At 52.0% G+C, this 25,030-nt stretch overlaps 8 protein-coding genes across 8 annotated transcripts; 5 read left to right on the top strand and 3 right to left on the bottom strand.

Moving 5' to 3' along the window:
• Window positions 1-823: 823 nt before the first annotated feature.
• PV10_01221 (uncharacterized protein) lies at window positions 824-3,371 on the top strand (the record flags this gene model as incomplete). Its single annotated transcript, XM_016365395.1, has 3 exons — window positions 824-1,290; window positions 1,351-2,879; window positions 3,042-3,371. The coding sequence occupies 3 exons, from the start codon at window positions 824-826 to the stop codon at window positions 3,188-3,190; spliced, it is 2,145 nt and encodes a 714-aa protein (XP_016229044.1). The 3' UTR covers window positions 3,191-3,371.
• A 2,621-nt stretch (window positions 3,372-5,992) lies between these two features.
• Window positions 5,993-9,049, top strand: PV10_01222 (uncharacterized protein). The gene has a single exon (XM_016365396.1). It carries the CDS (start codon window positions 7,016-7,018, stop codon window positions 8,813-8,815), a length of 1,800 nt encoding a protein of 599 aa, XP_016229045.1. The 5' UTR covers window positions 5,993-7,015; the 3' UTR covers window positions 8,816-9,049.
• A 277-nt stretch (window positions 9,050-9,326) lies between these two features.
• PV10_01223 (uncharacterized protein) lies at window positions 9,327-10,949 on the top strand. Its single transcript, XM_016365397.1, has 2 exons — window positions 9,327-10,028; window positions 10,106-10,949. The coding sequence occupies exons 1-2, from the start codon at window positions 9,543-9,545 to the stop codon at window positions 10,697-10,699; spliced, it is 1,080 nt and encodes a 359-aa protein (XP_016229046.1). The 5' UTR covers window positions 9,327-9,542; the 3' UTR covers window positions 10,700-10,949.
• Window positions 10,950-11,187: 238 nt separating this feature from the next.
• Window positions 11,188-13,290, bottom strand: PV10_01224 (uncharacterized protein). The gene has a single exon (XM_016365398.1). The coding sequence runs from the start codon at window positions 13,133-13,135 to the stop codon at window positions 11,816-11,818; it is 1,320 nt and encodes a 439-aa protein (XP_016229047.1). The 5' UTR covers window positions 13,136-13,290; the 3' UTR covers window positions 11,188-11,815.
• Window positions 13,291-17,133: 3,843 nt separating this feature from the next.
• Window positions 17,134-18,021, top strand: PV10_01225 (uncharacterized protein). The gene is made up of 2 exons (XM_016365399.1): window positions 17,134-17,585; window positions 17,674-18,021. Exons 1-2 carry the CDS (start codon window positions 17,151-17,153, stop codon window positions 17,791-17,793), a joined length of 555 nt encoding a protein of 184 aa, XP_016229048.1. The 5' UTR covers window positions 17,134-17,150; the 3' UTR covers window positions 17,794-18,021.
• On the bottom strand, window positions 17,819-18,789 carry PV10_01226 (uncharacterized protein). Its single transcript, XM_016365400.1, has 4 exons — window positions 18,646-18,789; window positions 18,555-18,580; window positions 18,234-18,411; window positions 17,819-18,158 (listed from the first exon to the last, which is right to left on the bottom strand). Exons 1-4 carry the CDS (start codon window positions 18,723-18,725, stop codon window positions 18,101-18,103), a joined length of 342 nt encoding a protein of 113 aa, XP_016229049.1. The 5' UTR covers window positions 18,726-18,789; the 3' UTR covers window positions 17,819-18,100.
• A 141-nt stretch (window positions 18,790-18,930) lies between these two features.
• PV10_01227 (prohibitin-1) lies at window positions 18,931-20,165 on the top strand. Its single transcript, XM_016365401.1, has 2 exons — window positions 18,931-19,356; window positions 19,410-20,165. The coding sequence occupies exons 1-2, from the start codon at window positions 19,030-19,032 to the stop codon at window positions 19,926-19,928; spliced, it is 846 nt and encodes a 281-aa protein (XP_016229050.1). The 5' UTR covers window positions 18,931-19,029; the 3' UTR covers window positions 19,929-20,165.
• A 2,113-nt stretch (window positions 20,166-22,278) lies between these two features.
• PV10_01228 (uncharacterized protein) lies at window positions 22,279-24,799 on the bottom strand. The gene is made up of 4 exons (XM_016365402.1): window positions 24,178-24,799; window positions 23,954-24,121; window positions 23,668-23,899; window positions 22,279-23,618 (listed from the first exon to the last, which is right to left on the bottom strand). The coding sequence occupies exons 1-4, from the start codon at window positions 24,336-24,338 to the stop codon at window positions 22,383-22,385; spliced, it is 1,797 nt and encodes a 598-aa protein (XP_016229051.1). The 5' UTR covers window positions 24,339-24,799; the 3' UTR covers window positions 22,279-22,382.
• Between the last annotated feature and the right edge of the window lie 231 nt (window positions 24,800-25,030).

A 25,030-nucleotide genomic window follows, 5' to 3' on the forward strand; every position in this document is an offset into this window, starting at 1 on the left:
GGATGAATGCTCCGTCGAGAGCCGGAGACTTGCGAAAGAGATGATCTTCTCCCCAACCGTTCGCGTGGATAGCGATACGAGTGGCTCCCTTCATGGCAACCTCCGAGTAGGCTAAGGGGAATTCAGGGGGAAAGTTCCGATCCACCGTTTGTGGTTGCGATCGCTGCAGTAGAGGTATGGTCATCGCGCTCTCGTCATGTTACTCACTAGTATTATGGTCCCAGAGGTTGGACCATTGGTGGTTTGAGGCAAGACAAGTGAGCAGTGAAGAGAGAGTTTTCTCCTGGCGACGCGATGCGAGAAAGTTTTGCTCTACGTTGCCAAGCCCGCGCTTCCGAGTAGGTTAATCCGTTCCGTGAAGACAAAATGTTAATCCGCTCCGGCGCCACAACCGTGGCACATTCGCCACATCAAAGTCAATGTTGACAGTCGAATATCCACCAAGTTTATGGGGAGAGTAATGAGCAAAGTGCTTCACAGAGCGTGCTACAGCAAAGAGTATGCATTAGAGTGAAGACGCCGAAGTGAAGTCGTGATGGCTGCAGTCAGGCAGATCCCTTTGCCTTTTTGAGCGACTCATGCTGTTGCGGCTTCATTGACACACCCCTTGGCACGGCTATCTGCCTTTGTGAAGGAACCATCATTTGAAAACACGCAGCCCTTGAAGTTGGAGGTTGTTGTGGTAATCCAGCGCCTTTATTAGTTCTATGAGTGGTTCAGTCGACCAGTCTCAAGGTGTGACGGCTCCAGAACTCTGCAGTGAGAATTTCAGCAGATTATAAATTCCCAATCTGGGATATGAACCTTGCATCCAGTCGGCAGGATGGCACCCAAACGTACCCTTACTCCACATGCCTTCTTTACCACTCTTTTACACCTGGTGGATCTCGAGCAAGCGTCTGAAGTCAAAGAGACAAGCATGTTGCTTTCTTCCACGCCGCCCACAATCCTCGCCCGCGCAGGTCTGGCATTATTGTCTTTGACAATCGCATCTCTTAAAACCGGCATGGGAGGTCGCACCGTCATCGAATTGTCACTTGACCCTGCAGTGGTCGTCAAGGGAACGAAAGGAGAACTGCCGGAGCATGCCCTTCGTCCGGGAGACATCGTGCGTGTGGGGGAGATGCCCAAGGCCACCGCCAAGAAGAAAGAGGCGGCTGAGCTGAAATCTAAAGGAGTGGAAGCGGTGGTCACTAGAGTTGGGGAGAGGTCTATCTGGGCGGCATTGGGAAAGGATAGCGGGAGTGGAGATGGGGATCTAGAGAGTGTGCCAGATGGACGACTTTGGATGTAAGTTTGAATGGGTTTGGGGGACGGTGCGAGGGGCTGCATGCTAATGTGTGCTGGTAGAGTCAAACTCGCCAACGACGTTACTTATAGACGGATGAGCCAGGTGCTCTCGAAATTGCTCAAGACGCCTGAATCTTCTTACACGACACTTCAAAATGTCCTCCTTGGCCTGTCGTCCCCGGGAACGCCGGACACGAATGCTTTCAAGGAGCTCGAGTTTTTCGATCCGACACTAAATGACTCTCAAAAAGATGCCATCCGATTCGCGCTCGCGTCTCCAGATGTGGCTCTCATCCACGGTCCACCAGGCACTGGCAAGACTTATACTCTGATCGAACTCATTCTCCAACTCCTCAAGCAGAAGCTCCGAGTTCTAGTGTGTGGGCCGAGCAACATCAGCGTGGACAACATTGTGGAACGGTTAGCCCTGACATCGCCATCGACGCCGATTGTACGGCTAGGACATCCGGCACGTCTACTCCCAAGTGTGTTGAACCACTCGTTGGAAGTCCTCACTCGAACGAGTGAGGCAGCGGGGATCGTGAGCGATGTGCGAAAAGAGCTTGATCAGAAACAGGCGTCGATTCGCAAGACGCGCAATGCCCGCGAGAGAAAAGCGATCTACGCTGACATGAAGGATCTACGGAAAGAATATCGCGAACGCGAAGGCAAGTGTGTCGACGACCTGGTTAAAGGAAGTCAGGTGGTGTTGTCGACGCTGCACGGATCTGGCGGTCACCAGACGCGGAACCAGGATTTCGACGTGGTGGTGATTGACGAAGCCAGTCAAGCCCTAGAGCCCCAATGCTGGATTCCACTTGTCTTTGGTGGCAATCATGTCCAAAAACTTATTCTTGCAGGCGATCACTTGCAGCTACCTCCTACGGTCAAAGGCGGGGATGACAAGGAGAACAAGCAGGAGAAGAAGACGGCGGTGGCAAAGCTAGGGGAAGAGCTCGCTAAACTATCGCTGAGCGAGGATGAAGTCAAAACCTCGCAGAAATGGTCGCTGGAGACGACTCTGTTCGATCGTCTCCTGGCCCTGCATGGATCAGACATCAAAAGGCTGCTCAACACGCAATACCGCATGCATGAGAAAATCATGCGATTTCCCAGCCAGGAATTATACGAGGGTAAATTGGTCGCGGCAGAGGCGGTCAAAGCCAGATTGCTCACCGATTTACCTTATGAGGTGCAAAGCACTGAGGACACAACAGAGCCCCTGGTCTTCTACGACACACAGGGTGGAGATTTCCCCGAGCGAACTGAAGATGACGCTGAGACATCCACGAGCAAGTCAAGGCTGTTGGGAGACAGCAAGAGCAACGAGATGGAAGCAGCCCTAGTGGCCATGCATGTAGAGAAATTGATCGACGCTGGGGTCCGAGCGGAAGATATTGCGGTTGTGACTCCGTACAAGGCTCAACTGTCGGTTCTGAGCGGGCTGTTGAAGGAAAAATATCCTGAGATTGAGCTGGGCAGTGTGGACGGGTTTCAAGGGCGAGAAAAAGAAGCGGTGGTGGTGAGCCTGGTGCGAAGCAACGCCGACAAGGAGGTGGGGTTTCTGGGGGAGAAGAGGAGATTAAATGGTAAGTTGCGATTCCAATATTGGCCCCAGATGTTGCACCAGACCCGTGAGTTTGGGTTTGTCGTGACGAATACAAGTCATCTCGACGGGATGGCTGTACACAGATGTTGTGCCACCTGGCGCCATGTATCACAAACAAAAACGAGGCTGACATTGAGACCAGTTGCAATGACGCGACCAAAAAGGCATCTGTGCATCATTGGAGATTCAGAGACGGTATCTCGAGGAAGTGCATATCTGAAGCGATGGATCAAGTTCTTGGAAGAAGAGGCCGATTTGAGATATCCCAACGTTGACGAGCTTGGTCAGTGATAGACTTGGGTGGCGCAACATGCCATACATGTAGTTTGAAAACTCGGAAGCGTATTGGAGGGAATGTCACAAGGCCAGACCTTTCAATAGACCATGGATTTTGGTACTGGCGGTGACTTTGACGCAACAGCAATGGTGCCGTCTAACAATTGAGTAGTCGGTGGTGATTCATCACTATATGCGAGAACCAGCGTGACAGATCGTTATCGGCGAATCTGGTCGGCGTGGAGAGAAAGCCAGCCCGTGCCAGCCAAGGTCAGGGTTCATCAGGCAGCAGAAGCGAACCTTGTAGAGAGCGAATCAATAGCGAGAACTGGGTTTTCTGGGAATGAACAAGTGGCAGCAGCGTTCGCGATAGACTCCAAAAGGACACACCCAAGTTCAGCTCCCGTGTGTAGAGAAGGTGAATGGCGAGATCAAGGCAACCCACACGGCGAGACCGAGCCGGGCCTGATTGTGAAGGGAGGGGCAAACCTTGAATTAAGGTCTGCTGATGCCAAAGTATGTAAAGTCGGATGCGCAGTCCACGTAAATGATTGGATGGGCGGCAAGGCTCAAACATGCAGAGTAGTCCCATTGTTCTGCCGATCTTTTGGGTCATTATTCAAAAAGATTATAGCTTTCGACTCGAACCGGTAGGTAGTACTGTGATATGGATAAGTTGCACAGGCGGGCCCCGTGATGCTGTTGGGGACCTAAAATTCACTTGAGAGATTGCAGTCCTTGATGGACGAGCCCGGTTCTGCAGTGTCTCTGTCTCAAACGATAACAAGTCGAAATGCTGGAGGCTAGTGGGCGCCGTTGGTGCTTGGATCCGGATTGGGGAGAAGGGTCGATACCTGAAATGCTCACGTCAAGCGTGATGCGGACGGCATGGCAAGGCCCGATGGCCCATGGCGGGGGCATAGACGCTATCATTATTGGGCCTGGGAAGACCGCTCTCTCTCAGCTTCCTTAGCAAGTCGTACGCGTGTTTGGGCATAATGAGAGGCCAGACTAACACAATGACTTGCAGTAAACGCTGCATGGCGCAGGGGTAGGCCACTCAAAATCATGATTGAAGAAAGCTGTCCGCATTGGACGCTATCCACGGGACGACATTGTCACCTTGGACCTTGGACCTTGGTCACCATCCTGGGCCATGATTTAATTTAGTATTCTTGTGTCAATGCGACACGGCCCAGTAAGTTCTGCTCATATTTTTCAAACCCGACAATGCCACATCTTGAATCATCTCCACCCCCCGCCGATTTGGGGTGCAGATGGCGTTCCGTCCGAATTTAGCAGACGTCATGAGAATACGAGGATCGTCAGAGGATCGAAGGTGGGTGCGTGGGAGGGTGAAAGGTGAAGCGAGGGTCAACTGACCAAGTGGGCCTTGAGTGGTGAGGATGCTGCCACGGGTCTGCCACCTGTACCGTTGAGGACGATAGCGAGGTCCAGTCATATTGCAAGGAGGGGTCATGGAGACCATTCGCGTCAAGATGAAGGGCTAGTTGCATTCGGGATGAGGAACATCTAGATCCCACAACGAAGGTGGTATGGTGGTCAAGATTGCGGCGTAATGGCGGGGAGTGGCCAAGTAAGTGGAGCGGCCGAGGGGGCCCAGGTGACATGTTTCCATGCTGGAATACTTTAGTGGGCTAGGTGAGTGGTTAGGGTCGCCTAGCGTTCCCGGGGAAGCTTATGGCGGTGGATTGATTGTCCCAATAGAACCTCATTAGAGCGAAGGCAGACTCGTAAAAGAGGTCGCAGTGGTGGCTGCTGTACGTACTGTCATTGGCAATAGCTTGACAGCCATGGCTGAGCAGGAAGAGTGTTTGCTACAGTGCTACAGTGAGCTTCAGGTACAGAGCATTTTTAACGAGGAGGGCAAATCAGGGTCATGGTAGCTGAGAGGGTTCGGTTACAGAGATATGCATAGGTCTAGCAGGGTCTCACTGGTATCGATATGTACGGAGTAGGCAGATACATACTCCGTAGTCTGAGATGACATTCACGGCCTTTGAGCCCGACCCTTGACCCTTGTTTGCCTGATTGTTGATTTAAGAGTTCACATCACGACTGCGGTGACAAGTTGGCGATAGTGATAAGCCATGAATAGGTACGTAAGGCTAGGCGCTGGTGCTCAGTAGGCGAGAAAAGTCATAGGGGTCTAGGGCCTAGGGCCTGGTTTCCGCTCGTCCAGCTCTGAATCCTCGATCTTTCCCCCTCCCCCAAGAGCTATGTCTACAGTAAGGTAGACTTCTTCGTTTGATCTCTAGGTACCTAGGTAGGTACCTGAGGCATATCTGATCACTCGTAGTGAACCTCTGGGGCTCGCTGTCAAAGCCTAATGACCTGGCGGCCAACAGGGGCCTCAGGCTCCACCTAGCCAGGATTAGGCTTGATCAAGAGGGGAATACCCCATCTACAAAGGTACTCCTGGGCTGTTTTCTGCTTGTTGACTGGTCCAAATGGCTTCAGGCTCAACGCCCACTGGCCCACATTTCCATCTTTGTTCCTCTTTGATTCACACTTGGTGCACACCATCTCCGCCCTGAGCCACATTCAAGCAAACAACCTCTGTGAAACAGCCGACTAGAGACCAAATCATGTCCACCGTGCCACCTCATGGTCATGGCCACGCTTTTACTGCCACGCTGCCATATGGCCATGCTGCCAACACACACACATCCACACACCGTTACCGTCAGTGCCTGTCTCAACTCCCGTAGAGTCACGTCAACTTAGCCACTAGCCGTCAATATGACAAGCCCGTGTCATCTTGTCATCTTCTGTCAAGCCAACTTTGAACCTCCACACCTTCCCAACCCGCGAGGTTATCCTTGTCAGAGACGACGTTAGATCTCATCCACACACATCTACCGACCAGCCCACTAGACCACCCTCACAGACAGCCTCCCCTCCTCCCTTCCCTCCCTCCATGCTGTTCCTCTCACATCTCCCTCCAGTCAATCCTGATACCTGCATGTAGTCCTGGCCATTTCTACCATGATCGCACCTTTATGCGCATGCAGCGGCTCGAAGCGACCCTGACACCAAAATCTAATCCTTGGGTCCATTAATCCAATCTCTTCGCTTCACACCTCCGAATACTCATACTCCTACTTCTATTGCCCACGTCGGCGCACGGCTTGGACTTGCCACCTCTGACCACCTCTTAATATTATCTCCTATTCAGCTACCTTTGGGTAATACTGTCGCCAACGCCTTGGCTAACCAGCCTACCACCGAGCTCTTGCCGATCTTATTCAGAGCTGAGCCACCATCGCTCCTTCCGCCCATCTGACATCGCGTCAGCACCTTCCTCGGGTTGGCCTGATTATCAACTCGTTCTTTGTTCAACTTAAGCCTCACTTGTGCTTCTCATTGATTCCTGCTCTGACTCCATTGGACATCTTGTGATTTTGTTGCTTCGTCCAACTCACCACGTTTCTTGCACTTTGCGACATCAGGTTGCGACACCTCAGAGCATTCAAATCTAGGCCTCAATCCTTGTCATCTGACCTTGGCCAACCACACCCGTCCGCTCTTTTGCCCATCGTCTTTCATGTACCAATACTAGCTTCCAGTCGTCAGTCGCCCATTCCCTGGAGCCTTTGTTTTGTTAACTCGGCATATTCGCCTCTCGAGCCTCGTCCTTTCCATCTTCACCTCCCGAACCAACCCCTCTTGGACCACCAAACCTCTATATCTTGCCTCTTGAGGACAACAGGGACAATTGTGCACCACACCCGCTGTAACCATGCAGCTCGGCCGCTCACCTAACATTGTTCCTTGACCAAACCGCCTGGTCCTCGAGGCGGCGGCTTGCTCGCCGTAATGCCCTCTCCCAATCATCGCTCCAGTCGATCACTCAGTCTGGCAGGTACAGGTGCGGCTCTTCGAAGGGGCGACATCTCAATCTCAGACCCTATTCCTCAGGACCCTGACGAAGCCTATGTCGGCACAGAAATGGTTGCTCACACAAGATATCTTTCCGCCCCTCCGGCCAATGATCCTTCGTGGACCCCAAAGACCGACGCTGCGCAATGGGATTCACACTACAGACACGTCTCCGCCGGAAATGCCGTGAGCAATCCTTCCGCCCGTGTATCCACAGGGCCTTCGTTGATGCCTAGCTCAATGTCTTCCGCACCTTCAAAGTCATCCCTGACTCCAAAGAAAGCCTCGGGGTTTCGCGCCACCATCAAACGCATGTTTTCTAGCAAACGGCACCGGTCTGTGCCCAACACCGTCGGTGAAACCCAATACCTCCGGAGCGATCCTGGCCACCTCAATCCCGTGGTTGAACAGGCCCCTGCCGTCGAGGTCACACAGCCACATGCGCTCACCGCCCCGGCTCAAAGTACTGCCCTGGGTTCTCATTCGACCCACTATCAGTCACAGTCGGTGGACATCCAACCTGCGGAGCCACTCTTCCCGCGCGGGCGCCGGAACACACTGCCAAGCTTAGTCTTTAGCGACAAAGACACGAGCATGGATGTGGCAGCTGGCGAACGCTCTGCTCAACAATCACGACAAGACCATCACTGGTCTAAAGAAGACCACGTCTCTGAAGGCCAATTCCGACGTCGGTCCAGAAGCGCCGATGCTCTCAATCAACTCGTTAAACAAGCTGAGACCGACTCCGCCACGAGCAGGAATCGTGCCAGTGAAATCGCCTTTTGGCGCACGAGTGCAATCCAAAACCCCGTCCCCGTCTACAGTGGTCAGTCCATCGCTGTAGATCCAGTCCACGTCCCTCAGCCTACCGAGTCGATCGATGACTATAATCCTCCCTCATCGAACTTCAACCCTCTGGGCTCTTTTGATTTCGGCCTTGAGCAGGACAACGACGGCACTGGAATCAGTCTGGAGCAGAGGGTCAACACTTTAGAAATCAAGCTCTTTGATTTTGAGTATGCGCTTGCCAAACTCCAAGGCGTCGACATCCCCAAGCCTGTGCTGCCCCCTCACGGAGACAACCGTCGGTCCATCATCCAGGAATTTACCTCCAATCCTCCTCATCCGGTCTCTTCTTCGCCGTCTTCCCATGCATTTGGCTTCCCTTCGTCGCCGGACACCTCCCACGATGCCACCTTTTTATCGTCACCGGACCCATCGTCCCAAGCCTCACCGACCCAAGGCGATAAATTTCCTTCTCAGAGAACCAGCAAGGCCACGACTGCCACCATTAGACCCTCGAATACCAGGGAGAAGTCGCCTCGCCCATCGTCGCCGCAATCTATCCACATTCCCGTCGAAAAGTTTGAGGCATTATTGGATATTGTCAAACAAGAACAAGAAGCCCGCCGGAAACTCGAAGAGCAGGTGCTAGAGATGCAACAGGAACTGGATGCTCTCCGAAGCCCTGTGTATGCAACCATTAGGGAAGCCTACCCCACGCCTAGTCCAGAGTCATCGCACGCAGCCGTGTCGACACCTCGTTTGTTACATCGAGCTCCTGCTTTTCAGATTGGCTTGGTCAAGGAGATATCGAGATTCAGCAATACCGAGACAGATTCTAATGTCGACGATGTCGACGATGTCGACGGATTTGAGGATGTGTACGAGACGCCTCAAGGCCGGAAGAATACCTTTGAGACCGCAAGAGGAGATTCGAGCGAGTTGACTCGGTAATACTAGGTATCAGGTGAGTCGTGTCCACTATACCACATGTCATGTCGCAGACAACAGCAACCCAAAGTTTGTGTACCTCAGTCGACACTGGCCGGAATGGAGAGGCTTGACGCTGGCGGAAATAGCCTTGTAACACAAACTCCACAGATCAGGTCGTGCTTTTTGGCGCGTCGCTTCCGAGCGACCTTGTTGATTAGAATTGTACAAATATTGAGAAGCGGACGTATAACTTGCTATTAGTTGAATAATACTGTTATCCATCTCAAAGTAGGACAGATCATTTGAATCAATCTATCTTCTCAAGTGTCACTGCTCATCATTATCACGTGACACGCGGCTCTCCTCGCGGGTCGGGAGCTGCATAACCTTGACTAAGTACTCCGCATGAGAACCCATTTCCTAAAATGGGTGTGACACTACAGCGAAACTCTTCTCCATCTGACACCTCTTCTTACTTGGATGCTGAAGTGGATGAAACATCACTAGATCTTTTAATTATAACCAACCTTCTCCTAAGCATACCACCATTTCTCTCTGTTCACAGCGGACTCACTCGACGCTATGAACTTGTATTTGTTGTAGAAAAGAAAAGATGGTCGGAAACAAAACACTAGTGACTGAGCACTGCATACGATCCTAATCCTCTTGACCCTCCAGCATCACGGCGACTAAACGTGGCATCTCGAGCAGCAGCAGTAGCACAACCACCACCACCACCACCACCATCATGGCTCTATCCCCGTCATCCGGGTCCCTCACTCACCTGGACCTACCTTCCTCACAATCACCATCCTCTTCTGGGCCACCCTCAGCGCGTCTTCTGAACCCGTCGACCAATGCAATCCCTTTACTCACATCCCCTCTCGCCAAACGCTACAACCATGTCCACACAGCCCTAGTCCCGACCTATTTCTACCTCCGCGCCGGTTCTTTAGTCGCCGATCCTCTACCAACTCTCATCCAAGACCTCACGTTCGTGGCTCTGGCGCAGACAGCCGCCGTGGCTATTTCCCTCCCCTCCGCCGGCAATTGGCTCAGTGGCACCAATGCCGGACGCATCATTGAGGGGACCGCTAGTTACGGTAATTATAGAAGTAGTAAGAGTGGGAATACTGCTTCAGCAGCGAGTTTGAGAAAAAAAGGCACGAATACAAGCAGTCATAAGAGTAGTGATCATGGTAATAATGGAGGAAGTTGGCGAGGGAGAGCTATGGTAAGTCATCTCATATTCCAAGGGAATATTATATACACCGGCCGAACAATAAGCTAACCACGTCTATTTTATTTCAGCCCACTCTATTCTCACTGATCCTCACAATGACATTACCACCCATCCCATTAACCGTGGTAGCTCTCGTCCTCGGAGCACCACTATATCCATCATCTCTCCTACCCCACACACTTGCTCTTGCAGCACACGTATCACTACTGGGGTTTCTACCTCTATTCTACTCGCACGGAGTATCAGCACTAGCATGGCGCGACATCACCGCCGCATGGCTCCCATTTGACGAGGCCGGTGTCTGGGGCGGCACCGTCGGCGTCATGGTTGGAGGCTGGATCGGAGCCATCCCTATCGCCTTGGACTGGGATCGCGAATGGCAGAAATGGCCATGTACCGTGCTCTGGGGCTGTGTTCTGGGATGGACGATTGGAAGGGTGCTTACCAGTGTATTGGGTCTTGGAGTGGGGAAGAGGATTAACTTGAGTGAAAAGGAACAACCGTCACCAGGCGGGGCAGGAACTTCGTTGTCAGTTGTTGCTGGTACTCGAAGTGGTACAGATGCAGAACTCCTCATGACTACACCTGCGGCAAGTCCAAGTCCAGCGCCTGGCACACTGGCAAAATCGTCCAAGTCAAGGACAAAGACAAAGACCACTTGACAGGAACACATCTATCTATCGATCGATCGATCGACTAGAAGCTACTTGAAAGCTGTAATGGAAAGACAAAAGGGGTAGGTGTTATTTGCTGGGCCAAAGACATTTCCCACCACGCCACCCCATGTGAGCTCCTCTCGATCTAGACGTCTCTCTAATCTCCATATACATGGGGATGAAAATACATGTATATATTAGTTGTACAGCCGGGAAGGATTGCATCTATTCATTTTTGAACCGCATTAGATGTCTTACACGTGACTCGACAATATTAGGGGTAAATCTGGCCTGACCCCTGTGAGATTGTCTTGAGAGATATGGAAAAATAGAACAAATAATCTCACAAGCACGAGAAATTACAAAGAAATCAGTTTGTTGAAAATATGAATTTTCAATTGTCAGCTAAGATTACCAGCGAGGATTCTATTCTAGCTATCCAATCTTCCCTCGATGAAGACCCCCCAAGGGGATCCCCAGAGGAGAATGGTCATCAATTTTCATGCATCAAAGGACCAAGCAACAAAACTCGTCCCGTGCCTCTGCGGGTCTTCGTCTCCCACGTCTCCGACATTTCCAAAGCATTCATCTGTTCCACGTTCTGGCACCGGTCCAGTTCTGTGTGGTCATGAATCTTTTCCATTCGTTCTGGCAACTCTACTCTCCGAGAAGCCATGAGCTCCAAGGTAATCTGTTTGTACAAGTGATCACTTCCCTGATGGGAAAAGACCGTGATCATGAGGTCTTGAAGAAAAGAAATTTTTGTTGGTGTCATGTGCAAAATACTATTTGCAAGAAGTATCGAGTCGAAAAGAAGATTCTCGAGGGATTCCATCGTCAACACCTTCAGAGCAGAAGGAGGAATGGAATCATCAGGCTGTGCTGCCTCGTATGTGTGTTCATTCCCAAAACGCCGTCGCCATGCAGTTGAAATCGAGTATTTGTTGCTGAAAGAAAAAAGCTTGGTGGGTTGATCCAAGCCATGGCCCGCTGTGTTGGGTGCGTAGTCATCACAATCAGAAATGGTCGTCAAGCACCTGGTACTGTCTGAGCTCTTTCCGTGAGAGGTCGTGAATCAGGCCGTCAGTGACTGTCAGCCTCATGAATCGTTCATGCTTCCCTCTATGCCACCTGCACTGGGGTTCTACCCAATCTGTAGTTGGTGGCTGCAGAGTTGAAGAGTCGGTTCATCACACCGCCAATACCATCAGACTTGACCTTCTTAGCTGGCTGCTGGCTTTCACCCTGAAAGCTCGTCTGGTGGCCCTTGAGACCAGGACGAGAGGTGATAGCTTTGCCGTAGCCACTGTGGTATGAGGCATCCGGGCTCTCTGTCTGATCCACCACAACAATGCTGTCGTCAATACCCGACGAAGCTGTGTATGGTGTTCCGCGATTGGTTGGTGCCAGCGACGAAGACCGGGACCTCAATGAAGGAGCCATGGAGGAAGATCTGGAGCTGGAGTGGCTGTGCATGGTACCTGGTCGGCTTGATGACACTAGTGGGGGAAGATCCCGAACTGAGGGAGGCGACATCGATAGCTTGCTGATGTGGTGACGGAAGGGTGAAGGCACACGACGGTGGCTAGGAGCTGGCAGAGAGAGCGAGCTAGTGCTTGGTCGATGCTGACGAGGATATCGTCCACCCGAGAGATCGTCGTCCATGTACGAGGCAGGCGAGCCATACACACCGACAGCCCGTGGAGGTGGTGTGGTGAGTACGGGCAAGTCATTGTCTCTGATGTGGCGCGAGGGTGGCATGGGCAAACCAATGGCGGAATCATACGAGGACTGCTGCGAATGCCAGTGTCGGGCACTGCTAATCAGCTCGGCCTCCTCTTGTTGAAGATCCATCTGGAAGCGGATGGGAGCCAGGAAAGGTTCGAAGTGAAGGAACAGATCCTGTTCTGTGACTCGGGTGTCGAAGTCGAGCAAGTACAGCATTTGTCGTTCCATCAAGTTGACCTCAGCCAGACCAAAACCAAAGCCCTCAAATCCCTTGACTGAGGTGTACTTGGCCCAGTGTTTGTTCTTGGGGCTGGAGTCATTGAGGTTCTTGGCTGCGAGAATCAGCGAGGCCAGAAAGATTCTGTGTACGGTGCATCGCATTCCCTTGGCAACTGGAGGTAGTTTGGCTCGCAGGCGAGCGAGGTATACGAGAGAAGACATGAGGGTAGGCACCTGGACTGAAGATCGGTGGACGAGTGAGGTGATGAACTGCTCCAGGCTTGGAAGGGTAGGCTGTGTGAGATCGACGACGGAATTCTGAGGTGGTGTCGAGGGGGGTGTTGGAAGAGAATCTGATGCAACTGGCTCCTGGTCGCACCTGATGACCTGAGATGCCTGTTTGGCCAGGTGTTGGATCATATAAGATCGGACGGGCTGTCGAACGAACTCGTCAAGAGCAGCCCGATTCTGGGCTTGTGAATACTTGGAATCCATACTGGATGATGGGTGTAAAGAATGGTCAAGGCTGAGAACAAGCAGCCGAGATGGTGAAAATGAAGCAACAAGAGAATAAGAATGAAGATGAGGCAGGTCAGGAGTTTATGGATGCCTTTCAAATGCCCTGGCCAGCAGTGTCTAGACAAGTGAAGAGGGCAACTTGACGTATGCTGCGACAGATGGATGACAGGTGTAGGAGGTTGGTGGTATTAAGTGAGCAAAGACACTGGGTCTTGAGGTCCTGGCCAGCAGGAGGGGTCTGAGCGTTCGGGTATATTGAATATAGTCGGATGCTGGGGTGTCCGGTAGTGGATGGCTAGGCACGGTCCAGGGTGCAGCCTCCTGTGTTTGAGAGAGAGTCGCGTTTTTGAAGACCTCCTGAACAATGCACGGTAGACGTGCAGCAGTTGCGGGATGTGGAGTATTGTGAAGGTTAAGGACCTGCAGCTAGCGGATAGGCGATCGATAAGATCCAGGTGTCCTTGATCCGCAGTCTGTAGGAGGAAAAAGTCTTGCCTGCTTGTTGCGGAAGTCGGAATATGCCTGCGGGAGCACCGTTAGGGTTTCTCAGTGGGGTCGAGGACGCGGGTCGATGGCGGTCCAGGGGCTGGTAGAAGGTTGGAGGGCCAAAGCAGGGGAAAGGACCATAGAGTGGTCCGTTGGCGGCGATGGCGTCTGGACGGGTCTGGCGTGGAGCTTCTGGAGCAGAGGGCCAGCAGAGTGTCTGTGACTGAAGCACCGATTGAGGTTTGGAGGGCTGTAATTAGACTAGTGCAGGTACAAGACTCGAATCTGGAGCTGCCAGGCGGTGCACGGCGTGGAAAAAAAGAGTTGGAGGGGGGTTTTAGGTGGGGATGCCTGCCCCAGAATGGCGATTGACAGGGTCTGTGGTGGAAAGTGAGAGGTGACCAGGGTTGGTGATTGGATTTTTCAACAAGTGGACTCGACTCTTGTCCCTTCGACACTGACGAAGGTGAAAGCGAGATAATGGCGAGATGAAGGTGAAATGAGTTATGGATGCCGGATGGAGGGAGAGGAGAGAGAGGTAACTGCGGCGTAAGGACGGTCTTTATGATTCAGATCTGGTGGTGCAAAAGTCCACGAGCATTGCCACAAATGAGGGACCAGTAGGCGCTTGCAGTGGATCTGAACAGCATCGAAGAATGCAAAGGGAGGGAGGGCAAGACGGCCAGGCAGTGGTCATGAGTGACTGGCAGGCAGATGCAGGAGAATGGCAGCAGGGCAGTAGCAGTGAATAGACAGCGGCAGGCGGACAGTGGACGATGACCGGACGGCAGCGCAGTTGAGGGCAGCTGGCCTGTTTCGCATAGGGTTGGCGGCTGGCCGGTGAGAAACGTGGATTGGGTGGTTGAATGTCACTAACTGGAATCTACATGTCCGGGGCGTTGGTGCCTTCGCCCCTACAGATGACCTAACCATAGGATCGTGACCTCCGAACCTCAACCTCCTTGCGGCGGAGGTCTCCCTCCACACACCCTTCTACCGTAGCCCATAATTGTCATGCACCACAGGTTCAAGCCGCGGCATCTTGTACGTGTACACTAGGAGATCATGGCTTTAGGTTCATTCCACGGCGCTCCCAAGAAACGGGCTGTGAAATTGACTGGATGAGACATCAGATTGGATGAAGAGAGCGATAGTCTACAGCTGACAAGGGTCGCCACCAAGGCATCCAGCTGGAACCACTACTACGGATACCATTATTGCAGTACGTACTACTCGCCAGTAGATTCTATTTGAATACCATTTGTCGTTGGTCGTTGGTCGTCCAGTTGGTGGTTGTCCTGGCACCTGTTGGTTGTCGGCCAAGGGTTGTGCAGCCCTGGTCATGAATGGTAGACCAGCAGTCGAGACAGACGCCCGACACGCCTGACACACTTGGGACGATTCTGAGGCACCAACTGACACTCGTCAAGTTTGGCGGGGGTCAGCGAGGACGCGCTTCAGGGGTCCGGCTGCTGAGCCGAGGGTGGTCCCTCGGTCCTCCAGCCTGTGGTGGTGGTGGCGCCTTAGTGGCCCAGAAAGGGCTTGCCGTCTAAAAGTCTGGGTTTAACCATTACCATTGGCTATCATGCCTTCCATCTGTCTGCATCTGCTCTGGTGAAACCACGAAGGAGCTACCCGAGACCTCGCGTCTGTCGCGTCGACGCGCCTTAGGGGCCACTTGACCCCCCGTCTTTCACCAATCATAGCCACACCCAAATTCAAATCTCCAGTCGACAAGTGCCAGACAAGAGACATCGAAACCCTAAGATCTGCACTCTTGCATCTTGCTTAGGAGGCGTCTACTCAGGGATGGTACTACCTTTATAGAGATTTATCAAGGGCCACTGAATTTCGTGATTTTCACATGTTCCAATTCATTAAACTGTTTCTCACCTACCGCCTCACGGCTTTGGCAGCTTTCAACGTCCATTACCAAACACACAGGCGCGCCATGGCGGTTTGGATGGTTCAAGGTGATTGGCAAAAAGCCAAATCGTGCCCTCGTCTCCCCCTGGCCTGGTAAGTATCGACATGAAGACAAGAAGGTGTAGACTAGATTATTCGTGACTCCTCGTAACCCATGCGTACGGTTGCCGGTCAGCTGCGTGCGGGCACATCGGATCATTCCAATGCCCACCGTTTACTGATTTGATATTCCCACCTAATGCAAGGTCATCATGCGCACACGAAACCCTTTGACTCCGATGTCCCTTTTGAAAGAGCCTTTTGAAAAGGGATCGCCAAAAGAGTTTCCTCCGTAGACGCCTTGCATACCGGCATTCCTTCCACCAGACCATGTAACCACGAAGTCTACCAATCTGCAAGGAAATCCCTTAGAGCGGGGGTCTGCGTGTTGGCTACGACGAGGCATCGAACGGGACCGCCGTGACCAACAGTTGCAAGCTCCAGGATGGGTAGTGGTCGAACTGTGGTGCGAGAGCGGTGGTTGGCTTGCCGCATCAACGTTTCTCAGCCAATGAAGCGCCTATGAAGTCCATGCTGCGCACGGTGTCCGCGACGAGCCGTGGCGGTGCTCTATAGTGGGGCGACATGTGGCTGGAAGACGATTGACCAATAGTTGGGAGAAGCCTGGACCATGGGCAAAGCATGGCAAGCAACGTCTTGTGCCCCAGCACGCCCAGTTCTCCCAGCCCGCAAGAACATGTTCTTCCATAGCCTGACACCCTGAATTCATGGCCCCTGCTGTTGAAGTCATCACCACGATGATCTCAGTCGATGGCCCACCAAACCTAGGTACGCAGATACCATGCCGCTAACAAAGACTGGCTCCATCCCGTATGTGAGGCACTATCAAGTCAACCACGTGTACGATGGTGACCGACGACCAAGGCCATCATCGTCCTCCAGCGTCTGTGCTAACTCCAGGCTCTTATTCTCGACTCGGTGGCATTATGAGGGTAGGAACAATACTCGTCATGATGGTTGATCATTCTATGGCATATCCCAGTAATCGATGTCTATGCCACGCAGTCCTGTGACGCGATCTCCCGTCTTGTGACCAGCTAAGACCACATGAGGTGAAAGCCATCTGATCAGGCTACAATGATCGTGGTCATCTGGAAAATCTAACACCACGCGTGCAGACTTTTCATTTTGAACATTGTGCTACTTTTGACGACTGGTGGTTAGCCATCCGTCTGATGCAGGATGGCCCTCACCCAGAGGCTCTTCAAATAGCACGACGTAGACGGTGGATTACTTTGAAGCTCTCTGGAAAGCGGCTTCCCGGAGAGGACAGGCAATCCTAATTTCGGAGATCGGTTTTCTGTAGATGCATTCTTTGAGACGAGGCTCTAAGTCAGCGTAAAAGACAGTGATTTGGGTCAGCCGATTGAAAGTGCAATATGAGGCTCTGCCCGTCACCTAGGCAAATAGGTACACCTCTCACGTGACTTTTTTGCTTTCGCCAGCCACCTTCACTTGACCAATCACGTCTCACCAATTCATCATTCTATTCTTGCCTCACAAGACAACCAGGTCCTGGATGGGCAAACATCAAACAAATGCTGACGGCACATTAACCAGAGTTCGTAGAGGGTCATTTGTCATCGGACGCATAACAGCGCCCATCATGGCGCCCGGAGAGTACACATCCATGGGCGCCGGCAAGTTGAGACTAAAAGGCGTCAAAGATTCCAAAGTCGAAAAGAAAAAGAAGAAAAAAGACAAGGCCAAGTCTTCCGAGCAAGCGGAAGGAGAAGGCCAAAGGGGAAGCCACGATGCCGAGGATACCAAATTTCAAGACAAATCAGTCATGTTGAAGAAGCTCGAGGACGAAGATGAGATGGTGAGGCGAGAGCAGCTGGATGGCTCAGAAGGCGAATCGACAAAGAAGAAAGAGGTAGAGCGGACGGGACTCGAAAGCGAGATTGTCAAGACGGAAGCGGAGCGGAGGTATCAGGAACAGAGGAGAAGAAGGGTATGTCATTATCCCAATTGCTGACGCGCCTCCTGACGGTATCGCTCCTTTTTGGTCTTCTGCTAATATCTTACGTGGTTGATTCTAGCTCGAGGAGAGACTGAAACGAGAAGGTGTCAAGACACACAAAGAGAGAGTCGAGGAGTTAAACCGGTACCTGAGTTCTTTGAGCGAACATCACGATATGCCCAAAATTGGACCTGGATAACGACTCGAGAGTACTTTGTTGTACTGCATATTTGGCGTTCACGGTCACACGATTCACGATGATTGGTGTATGGCAAGCCTGGGGCGCTTTGAGGACAATCGGCTTTACATCCTCCCAATCAACTGGTGTGGTTCAAGCTGCTTTGAACAGTGCAAGACCAGATACAACTACTTCATACGATGTTTCCTGCACGTCCATAGGTCAATTGATACCATTCGCAATTCTTGGATATTGTATGTACAACGCCACAGCCCCAGTGGCCCTCTTCAGACGCCTTATGCGACCATTCTCAGCTTCTGTTGGCCATCTATTCTTCATTTTCGGCGGTTTCAGCTCTTCCAGGCTTGGAGTTGAGGTAATGGTTTCTGTAAATGAAATGTCAGATATGACAGCTCCAGTCAAGAACCACGTTGATGGCGTGCTATGATCCAGTAACTTACTTCTCGGTGGCCCATTCCATCGTTACATATGCGAGGACCAGGGGAGGAAGCCAGTACAGAATCTGGTGATATGTTCGGCGGTATGTGTTGAAGACGGCATTGTACATGGCTCCAGCCATGGGGCTCTGTCGATTGGGAGACAGGGCATATGTAACGATTCCTTTCTGTGCTGGGGATCCTGTGCAAAGGAATCAAGGTCAGTCGAGCTGTCATCAAGCAGTACTGTCTCTCGTGGTCCGGTCACTGATCCACAACTTGAAATGCTCCCATCTGTTCTGCTACCTCCTCTTTTTGTGCATCTCGTGAAAGGTCATTCCGTACCTAGATTTCCCCAGCTACCCAAGTATCTGTTTACGAAGATAGTCAGCATCTTTGTGATCTTCTCCAAACGGGCCTGAGATGTTGGACGTACATTCCATTCTTTGGATCCGGGCCATGGCCTCCCCGCAGAGCGCGGGTCGCTTGCATGCGTAGAGCAGGAGTAACGCGCATCTTGAGGAATCGTGATTAGAGCTATGGGAGCAACGAGTCGAAAGGTGGGAGGTGGAACAATAGGTGTGGTAGCAGCAATTCCACGCAGGTTTGAACATGTTCGGAGCTTGAGGTGCAGCCTTGACCTAATCGGGACTAGTGTATCTCCGACTCGACGCATCACAAAATGTTCATTACATTACATATGACCTGGGTACCTAGATCAGTCAATCAAGCGGCTGCATCGGCCATTTGTATCACCACAGCCTCCTCTACGGTCGAAGACATTCCCTGACAGTATTTTGCGAATCTCGAATCGATCGCCATGGCCGCGCCCAATGTCCTCAACGCCATCTCCAAGTGGGCAGTGCCGGTTTTCATCGGCTTCTCCCTCGGCCAGGCGGCCATCTACGACGTCAAAGGTGGTACCCGAGCGGTCATCTTCGATCGTCTCAGCGGTGTTCAAGAGTCTGTCGTGAATGAAGGCACACATTTCCTCATTCCCTGGCTGCAGAAGGCCATCATCTACGATGTCCGCACCAAGCCTAGAAACATCTCCACCACCACCGGCAGCAAGGATCTGCAGATGGTTAGCTTGACCCTCAGAGTTCTGCATAGGCCAGAAGTCCAAAGATTGCCCAAGATCTACCAGGTAAGTGACACGATTCGATGTCGTCTGACCAGTTTTCTGACTGCGCGGCACAGAATCTCGGCCAAGATTACGATGAAAGAGTTCTTCCCTCCATCGGCAACGAAGTCCTCAAAGCCATCGTCGCACAATTCGATGCCGCAGAACTCATCACCCAGAGAGAAGCCGTGTCACAAAGAATCCGATCAGACTTGCTCAAGAGAGCTCAAGAATTCAACATTGCGCTGGAAGACGTTTCCATCACCCACATGACCTTTGGACGGGAATTCACACGAGCCGTCGAGCAGAAGCAAATTGCTCAACAAGATGCCGAACGAGCGAGATTCATTGTCGAAAAGGCCGAGCAGGAGAGACAAGCCAACGTCATTCGAGCAGAAGGTGAAGCAGAAGCTGCGGACATCATTAGCAAGGCCGTTGCTAAAGCTGGAGACGGTCTGATTCAAATCCGAAGAATCGAAGCTAGCAAGGACATTGCACAGACACTCTCGAGCAACCCCAATGTCACGTATCTTCCCGGTGGAGAGGGCGAGGGCAAAGGCAAAGGTGCTGGTCTTCTTCTCGGGCTGAGATCGTGAGGTCTTGGGTCCATATTGACTTCGAGAGTCGGCGCACGGGGTTGACGGGCAAAAATTGCTCTGCATCTGAGAGGCGCAAATACGGTAAAACCTACCCACCCACCCACCTACACACACTGTGTGGTCCCAAAACTCTGCTGTAACGATATGAAAACTCGTCTATTGTTGACCTGTCTTCGATGTAGCACCACATAGCGATCGCAAAATATAATCCTCAGGGGAATTCTCAACTTTCTATCTTCATTCTGTCTCTGCCTGTCCTGGATCTCCTGGTTTGATTCTTTGTCACTCACGTGTCATCGGAATTCGTCTCGTTGAAGCGGCGCAGGCGCGACCCAAGTGGAGTGCGACTAACAAAACTCCGGCGCTTGGGTCCGCCAGATCGACTCATCTTTGGTCTGCGTTTGTCTGGTTCAGCAAACCACAGCACGATACCAACCAAATGAGTTTGCTGTCATGGTCGATCTTAATTAAGCCAACAATGAGGACCTTCGAACACTTGTCCAGAACCATCAACTGTCATGCTCGACCGCAATCCGATGGAAGTGATACACTTTATAAGGTCATCGGACACCATTCAATCTGTTTACATATAAATACCATTGAACCTTTATTCCTCGCTAATCTTGGTCTAGGGAGCGCCTTTGCCAGTTTTTGTCGCCTCTGATGGACATGCGGTGAAATTCGATTTGCAATTTGCTCATTTCTCTTTGCACTTTCCCACACACGTCGATGACAGCCTGCTGAAGACACATCTGTCCACTTCTCCATCAGCGCCTTCCTCTACGCATCATGGTGGTCTGTCGCCGGGACCATGGGTCCTGCTCCTGTACTTCGACATCCTTCTCGAGACCTTTGACCGAAACGATCCTCTTGGCTGCCGGTCCACATCTCATCCGCTGGTCAACTCTTGTCTTTTATGGAGCGTTCTTGCGACAACTCGAGCCGGTTGGCACGGCCACCACTCGAGGCATGGTCATCAAGGAATACGTCCAGGTCCGATCCCATCTTCGTCGAGTGGATGCCGGCAAGGCATGGAAAGAGTACATTACAGCATCCAGGTCCAGGTCAGTATCGTCCTCCAGCTCACAAATGGACTTTGAAATCCTCAAGAAGCGTCGCCAAATGAGCAAATGGCGGGCATTTGTACACAAAATCCGACTCCGCAAGAGAAAGGTATCGCGCCTAGACACCGAAACACCCCCCTCAGAGATGGAAATGACTGTGCAACGGCCAAAAACGCTGGCCGAAATGTTTGAAAGCGTCGCCAACAGATTGAGAGTATCGCAGGCGATGCTAGAAATGGCATTTCTCCAGTACGCAAGTCATGCGGAGGGGGGACTCAAGTGTCCAGAGCTGGGTCATCGACCTATGGAAGAAGGTTGGGTGATCGCTGTCACAGCGCAGGGTCTTGCACGCAGTGCCGATTATGAAGCTCTCGGTCGCCGCATCCTGACGGACATCGAGGGCCTGCCACCGTCCAATGCAACACAACCGTGTGAAGAGACGGAATCGAAGCACCATGTCTCGTCGCTAGCCATGTTACAACGCGCCTCGAGGAGCGGCCCCGGCGGCGGCAACGACGACGACACACCCGGCGACAGCAGACTCGACAAGAGCGTCAACCCTACCGGGCAGAATATTCGCACCAACATCCTAGGTGACCAACTCGACCTCGTCCTGCGTGCCATCCAGGCCTGTCGATCCCACTACTTCGACTCATTCCAATACACAGAGCCTCAGAAAGTCCAATGCCCATGTCGACCCATGCAGCTTGAGGAATGTGACATGTGCAGCTCGTCGACCGGCTCTTCCAGCGACAACGATAAACTCCGCTCGACCAAGTTCTTCAAGCACCGCCGCCAGAGCCAGGTTTCCAGCGACAAGGGTAAAGAACCCGTCCGCGAGTGGGGAGGTGGGCGTGTCGCCATCGGTGATGCAGGTGCTGCGGGTGCACTATCTGTCAGGGGTTCCACGGTCAAATATATACTCCATTCGCGCGTCTATACTGAGCATCTCAATCCGTTCGTCAGGAAGAAAGGTTGTTTCGAGTTCGTTCATGAGAGGGCTTCTGAGGAGTGGGAGCCTCTACTCCGTCAGGAAACTTAGTCTAGTGCTGCTGATATAGGATCACTTTGTGGATCAGGACGAGATCATGTCTGGGGTTTGGTTGACTTGCACATTTGGATTGTCGGTCTATTATTTGGTGCGCACCGGGTGTTTTTCATGGACTAGTCGCAGCAGAACTGGGAAGCTTTCTGTTTATAGTTTGTTATGACCTACATAAAGTAAGTAGGTGGCGTTGAGAAGAAGATAATCATGTCAAGTCTTGCGAAGAAGAAAACAATAGTGTCAAGTGTGGCAAACTCCTTATTATATATAACTACACCCATGACTCTGCACCCTTCCTCGCCGTGTAGCAGGTGAAAGTCTCCGTAGATAGCGAAAGTATGGTCAAGATTGATAGCCAACAACTGCGACTTTCCTCTCCGCAGGCGTGATGCCCAGGCGCTCGACGTCGCTGGCATCAGTCCTGCCCAACCCACTCTGCTCTACAGGTTTGTCAACAGACTTGAGATCGACGTTAGCGACACTAACGCCATCCACCGTGAGTGCGTCGTCAACTTCAGCACCTGCCTTAACGCCTTGGAAAGGAGTGATGCCCTTTTTCGTGGCAACATCCTCGTCAAAGGTGCCGTAGAAGTCGTACTCATCCCGCTTCCCAGCATTCTTGATCTTCCAGATCTTGCACACGATCACGTACAGAACCGCAGCTGACGTAGAGCCAAAGAGATAATTTCCCCAATAATACTGGATGGCACCTTGGCTAACATAGATGTTTGGATTTAGAGTTCCGATCATGCCTGGCATGGCTGGCACGAAACAGACGACCCAAACAATGATGGCACGCAGGTTAAAGCCGTGGAAGAAGTAGTACGATCCTTCTGAAGAGCCGGTGTACAGCTGGGTCACTTCAATATTCTGTCGGCGAATAATGTAGTAATCGGCAAGCATGATGCCCGTGAGCGGGCCAAGGAAGACGGAGAAGCTCGCGGCCGTGGCGACAAAGACACTTGAAGTGTTGTAGAAGAGCCACGGTTGTACCACCCACGACAATAGAGCACCGATGATAGCTCCACGGCGGATGTTGATGAATTTGGGAAACAGGCCTGCCAAATCCATTCCAGCGGCGTAACCGTTGGCCATGATGTTCTCAGCGAGCTGTGAAATGATGAAGCCCAAACCACAGAAGAATGCGGCTGCACGGGATGTAGCGCTGTAATCGTCCAGCATCCACTGTGTAATAAGGGTGAGGGGATTCCAGAATGGATCGCCTCCGTAAATTTCGACACTGGCCGAGGCGGTGAGGAGACCCATGATGGGAACTGCCATGCCGGGGATGAAGAGGGAGAAGAGTATTCCAGGAACTTGAACACCTTGGCGACGGGCAAAACGGGTAAAATCAGACTGATTGATGATGCCGGCAGATATGCCTCCCAGAGAGGCGACAATGGCATAGACCCACGCCCAAGCGTAATTCATGCCAGGGATGGAAGTCGAACCGGTGTACCACAGGGGACCTGGTCCTCCAGCTTTGTTCGTTGCCCAGATGGTGATGCCCAACATGACAAAAAACGTAATACCGTTGGCAAAGAGGACAGGCCATTTTGCTTTTTCGGGGCGGACGAGCTGGTTGAGATCAGACATGCATGTGCGTTTCGGGACCAGGAGAACTTACAAGCAAAGGTAGAGAGATGATCTGGAATATGGTAAAGCCAACCAAATCTCGCGTGACCATGTGAGCGCTTTCAGGAAGAGTGTTCTCCAGTGTGAGGAAGGAATAAGACCAGCTGCTCAACATGACGGCTACGCACAAGCCACCCAGCCAGGCTTGTGATGCGTACCAAATGATGGACAACATGATTCGAATGAGGATACCAATGTATGAGCCGTAGACGCCGAAGATCAACCTATGCAGCAACGTCAGCCGTCGACAATCATATTGTTGCGTAAACCTCACAGACCTTTGGGCTACCGTGAAGCCAATATGCCATTCGGCGCCGAGCCAGCCGTTGGCAATGACAAAGCTCGAAATCAAGACCCTAGCGATGATCATGACACCCATGATGTGAGGAACGCTCAGGCCGAGGATCAGGAGCGATGCTCCGCCAGCCCATACAGTGATGCAAACACTGTAGCAAGAGGTTAGGTCAGTGTGCGCGAGAGCAGGGAAAGGTACGCTGCGTACTTTGCAATCGACCCCCATCCGAGATATGCAAGATAGCCCCATGTACGACGACTGGGTGCTAGGGGTGTGATGTCTGGGTTGATCCATCTGGTGGTTGCAGCACCATTGTATTCGTTGTTGTCAAGGGTAAGCCATTCAATAACAGGTTTCAGTCCATCCATGTTGAGCAGCTTGCTGGTCAAGGCAGTGACTCAAAGATGTCGCAGACGAAACTTGCTGAGAATCAGAGTCTATCTTATAGGATGTGGCCTCTGCGTCTCAACATCCTTTGATAAGCTGGCTGGTAAGGAAGTGCGCGTGGTGGGCCCTGGCCTATCTCGAAACCTGGGGCAAGCAGACGACCATCGACAGGGATTAACACAAGCTCGTCCAGGTCGAGTACAGTCATTGGCTGGGCAGATAACGGTAGGTCGGTTCAGCAGGGATGGCTTCCGTAGCAGTCGTTGACCGTTTAGTATCCAGGTGTGCCAGGGTGATTTGAGTTAACAGACTCATTTTCTGGAATTGCTTGACTTCGAGCCTTGAAGGAAAGGCCGCGGTAGAGGTGAATAAAGTGGAGGTCTGCGCACTACTGATAGCATGGCGATAGGCTTTGCCGGAGCCAAACCGCTTTTGGGGTATATCTGGTGGTATTGTGGCCAAGACCAAGTGCGTGTCGCGGGTGGTAGACCACGACAGTCCCCACGGGTCGGACGATCCTGCACGCTGAGATGTCAGTACGATGCGAGGTGTAATGTGTATTTTGCTCCGTTACGGCGTCAACAGACCAATAGTGCTCATGCATCTCGCTTGTGATTTACAAGTCCACAAATGTGTCGAATGACTTTAAGCGGGAAGATAGAAGAAGAGGAAG

Source organism: Exophiala mesophila, assembly GCF_000836275.1.
Source record: "Exophiala mesophila strain CBS 40295 unplaced genomic scaffold supercont1.1, whole genome shotgun sequence".
NCBI lineage: Eukaryota > Fungi > Ascomycota > Eurotiomycetes > Chaetothyriales > Herpotrichiellaceae > Exophiala > Exophiala mesophila.

Excerpts from the sequence above, each read along its gene's own strand:
- PV10_01222 (XM_016365396.1), top strand. The coding sequence starts at position 7,016 with ATGCCCTCTCCCAATCATCGCTCCAGTCGATCACTCAGTCTGGCAGGT.
- PV10_01223 (XM_016365397.1), top strand. The coding sequence starts at position 9,543 with ATGGCTCTATCCCCGTCATCCGGGTCCCTCACTCACCTGGACCTACCT. Across the intron at positions 10,029-10,105 it reads GTTGGCGAGGGAGAGCTATG|CCCACTCTATTCTCACTGAT; the intron begins GTAAGTCATCTC and ends ATTTTATTTCAG.
- PV10_01224 (XM_016365398.1), bottom strand. The coding sequence starts at position 13,135 with ATGGATTCCAAGTATTCACAAGCCCAGAATCGGGCTGCTCTTGACGAG.
- PV10_01225 (XM_016365399.1), top strand. The coding sequence starts at position 17,151 with ATGGGCAAACATCAAACAAATGCTGACGGCACATTAACCAGAGTTCGT. Across the intron at positions 17,586-17,673 it reads AGGAACAGAGGAGAAGAAGG|CTCGAGGAGAGACTGAAACG; the intron begins GTATGTCATTAT and ends GGTTGATTCTAG.
- PV10_01226 (XM_016365400.1), bottom strand. The coding sequence starts at position 18,725 with ATGCGCGTTACTCCTGCTCTACGCATGCAAGCGACCCGCGCTCTGCGG. Across the intron at positions 18,581-18,645 it reads CCGGATCCAAAGAATGGAAT|ATACTTGGGTAGCTGGGGAA; the intron begins GTACGTCCAACA and ends CTTCGTAAACAG. Across the intron at positions 18,412-18,554 it reads GGGTAGCTGGGGAAATCTAG|GATCCCCAGCACAGAAAGGA; the intron begins GTACGGAATGAC and ends TCCTTTGCACAG.
- PV10_01227 (XM_016365401.1), top strand. The coding sequence starts at position 19,030 with ATGGCCGCGCCCAATGTCCTCAACGCCATCTCCAAGTGGGCAGTGCCG. Across the intron at positions 19,357-19,409 it reads GATTGCCCAAGATCTACCAG|AATCTCGGCCAAGATTACGA; the intron begins GTAAGTGACACG and ends TGCGCGGCACAG.
- PV10_01228 (XM_016365402.1), bottom strand. The coding sequence starts at position 24,338 with ATGGATGGACTGAAACCTGTTATTGAATGGCTTACCCTTGACAACAAC. Across the intron at positions 24,122-24,177 it reads GGATGGGGGTCGATTGCAAA|TGTTTGCATCACTGTATGGG; the intron begins GTACGCAGCGTA and ends CTCTTGCTACAG. Across the intron at positions 23,619-23,667 it reads TCATCTCTCTACCTTTGCTT|CTCGTCCGCCCCGAAAAAGC; the intron begins GTAAGTTCTCCT and ends GATCTCAACCAG.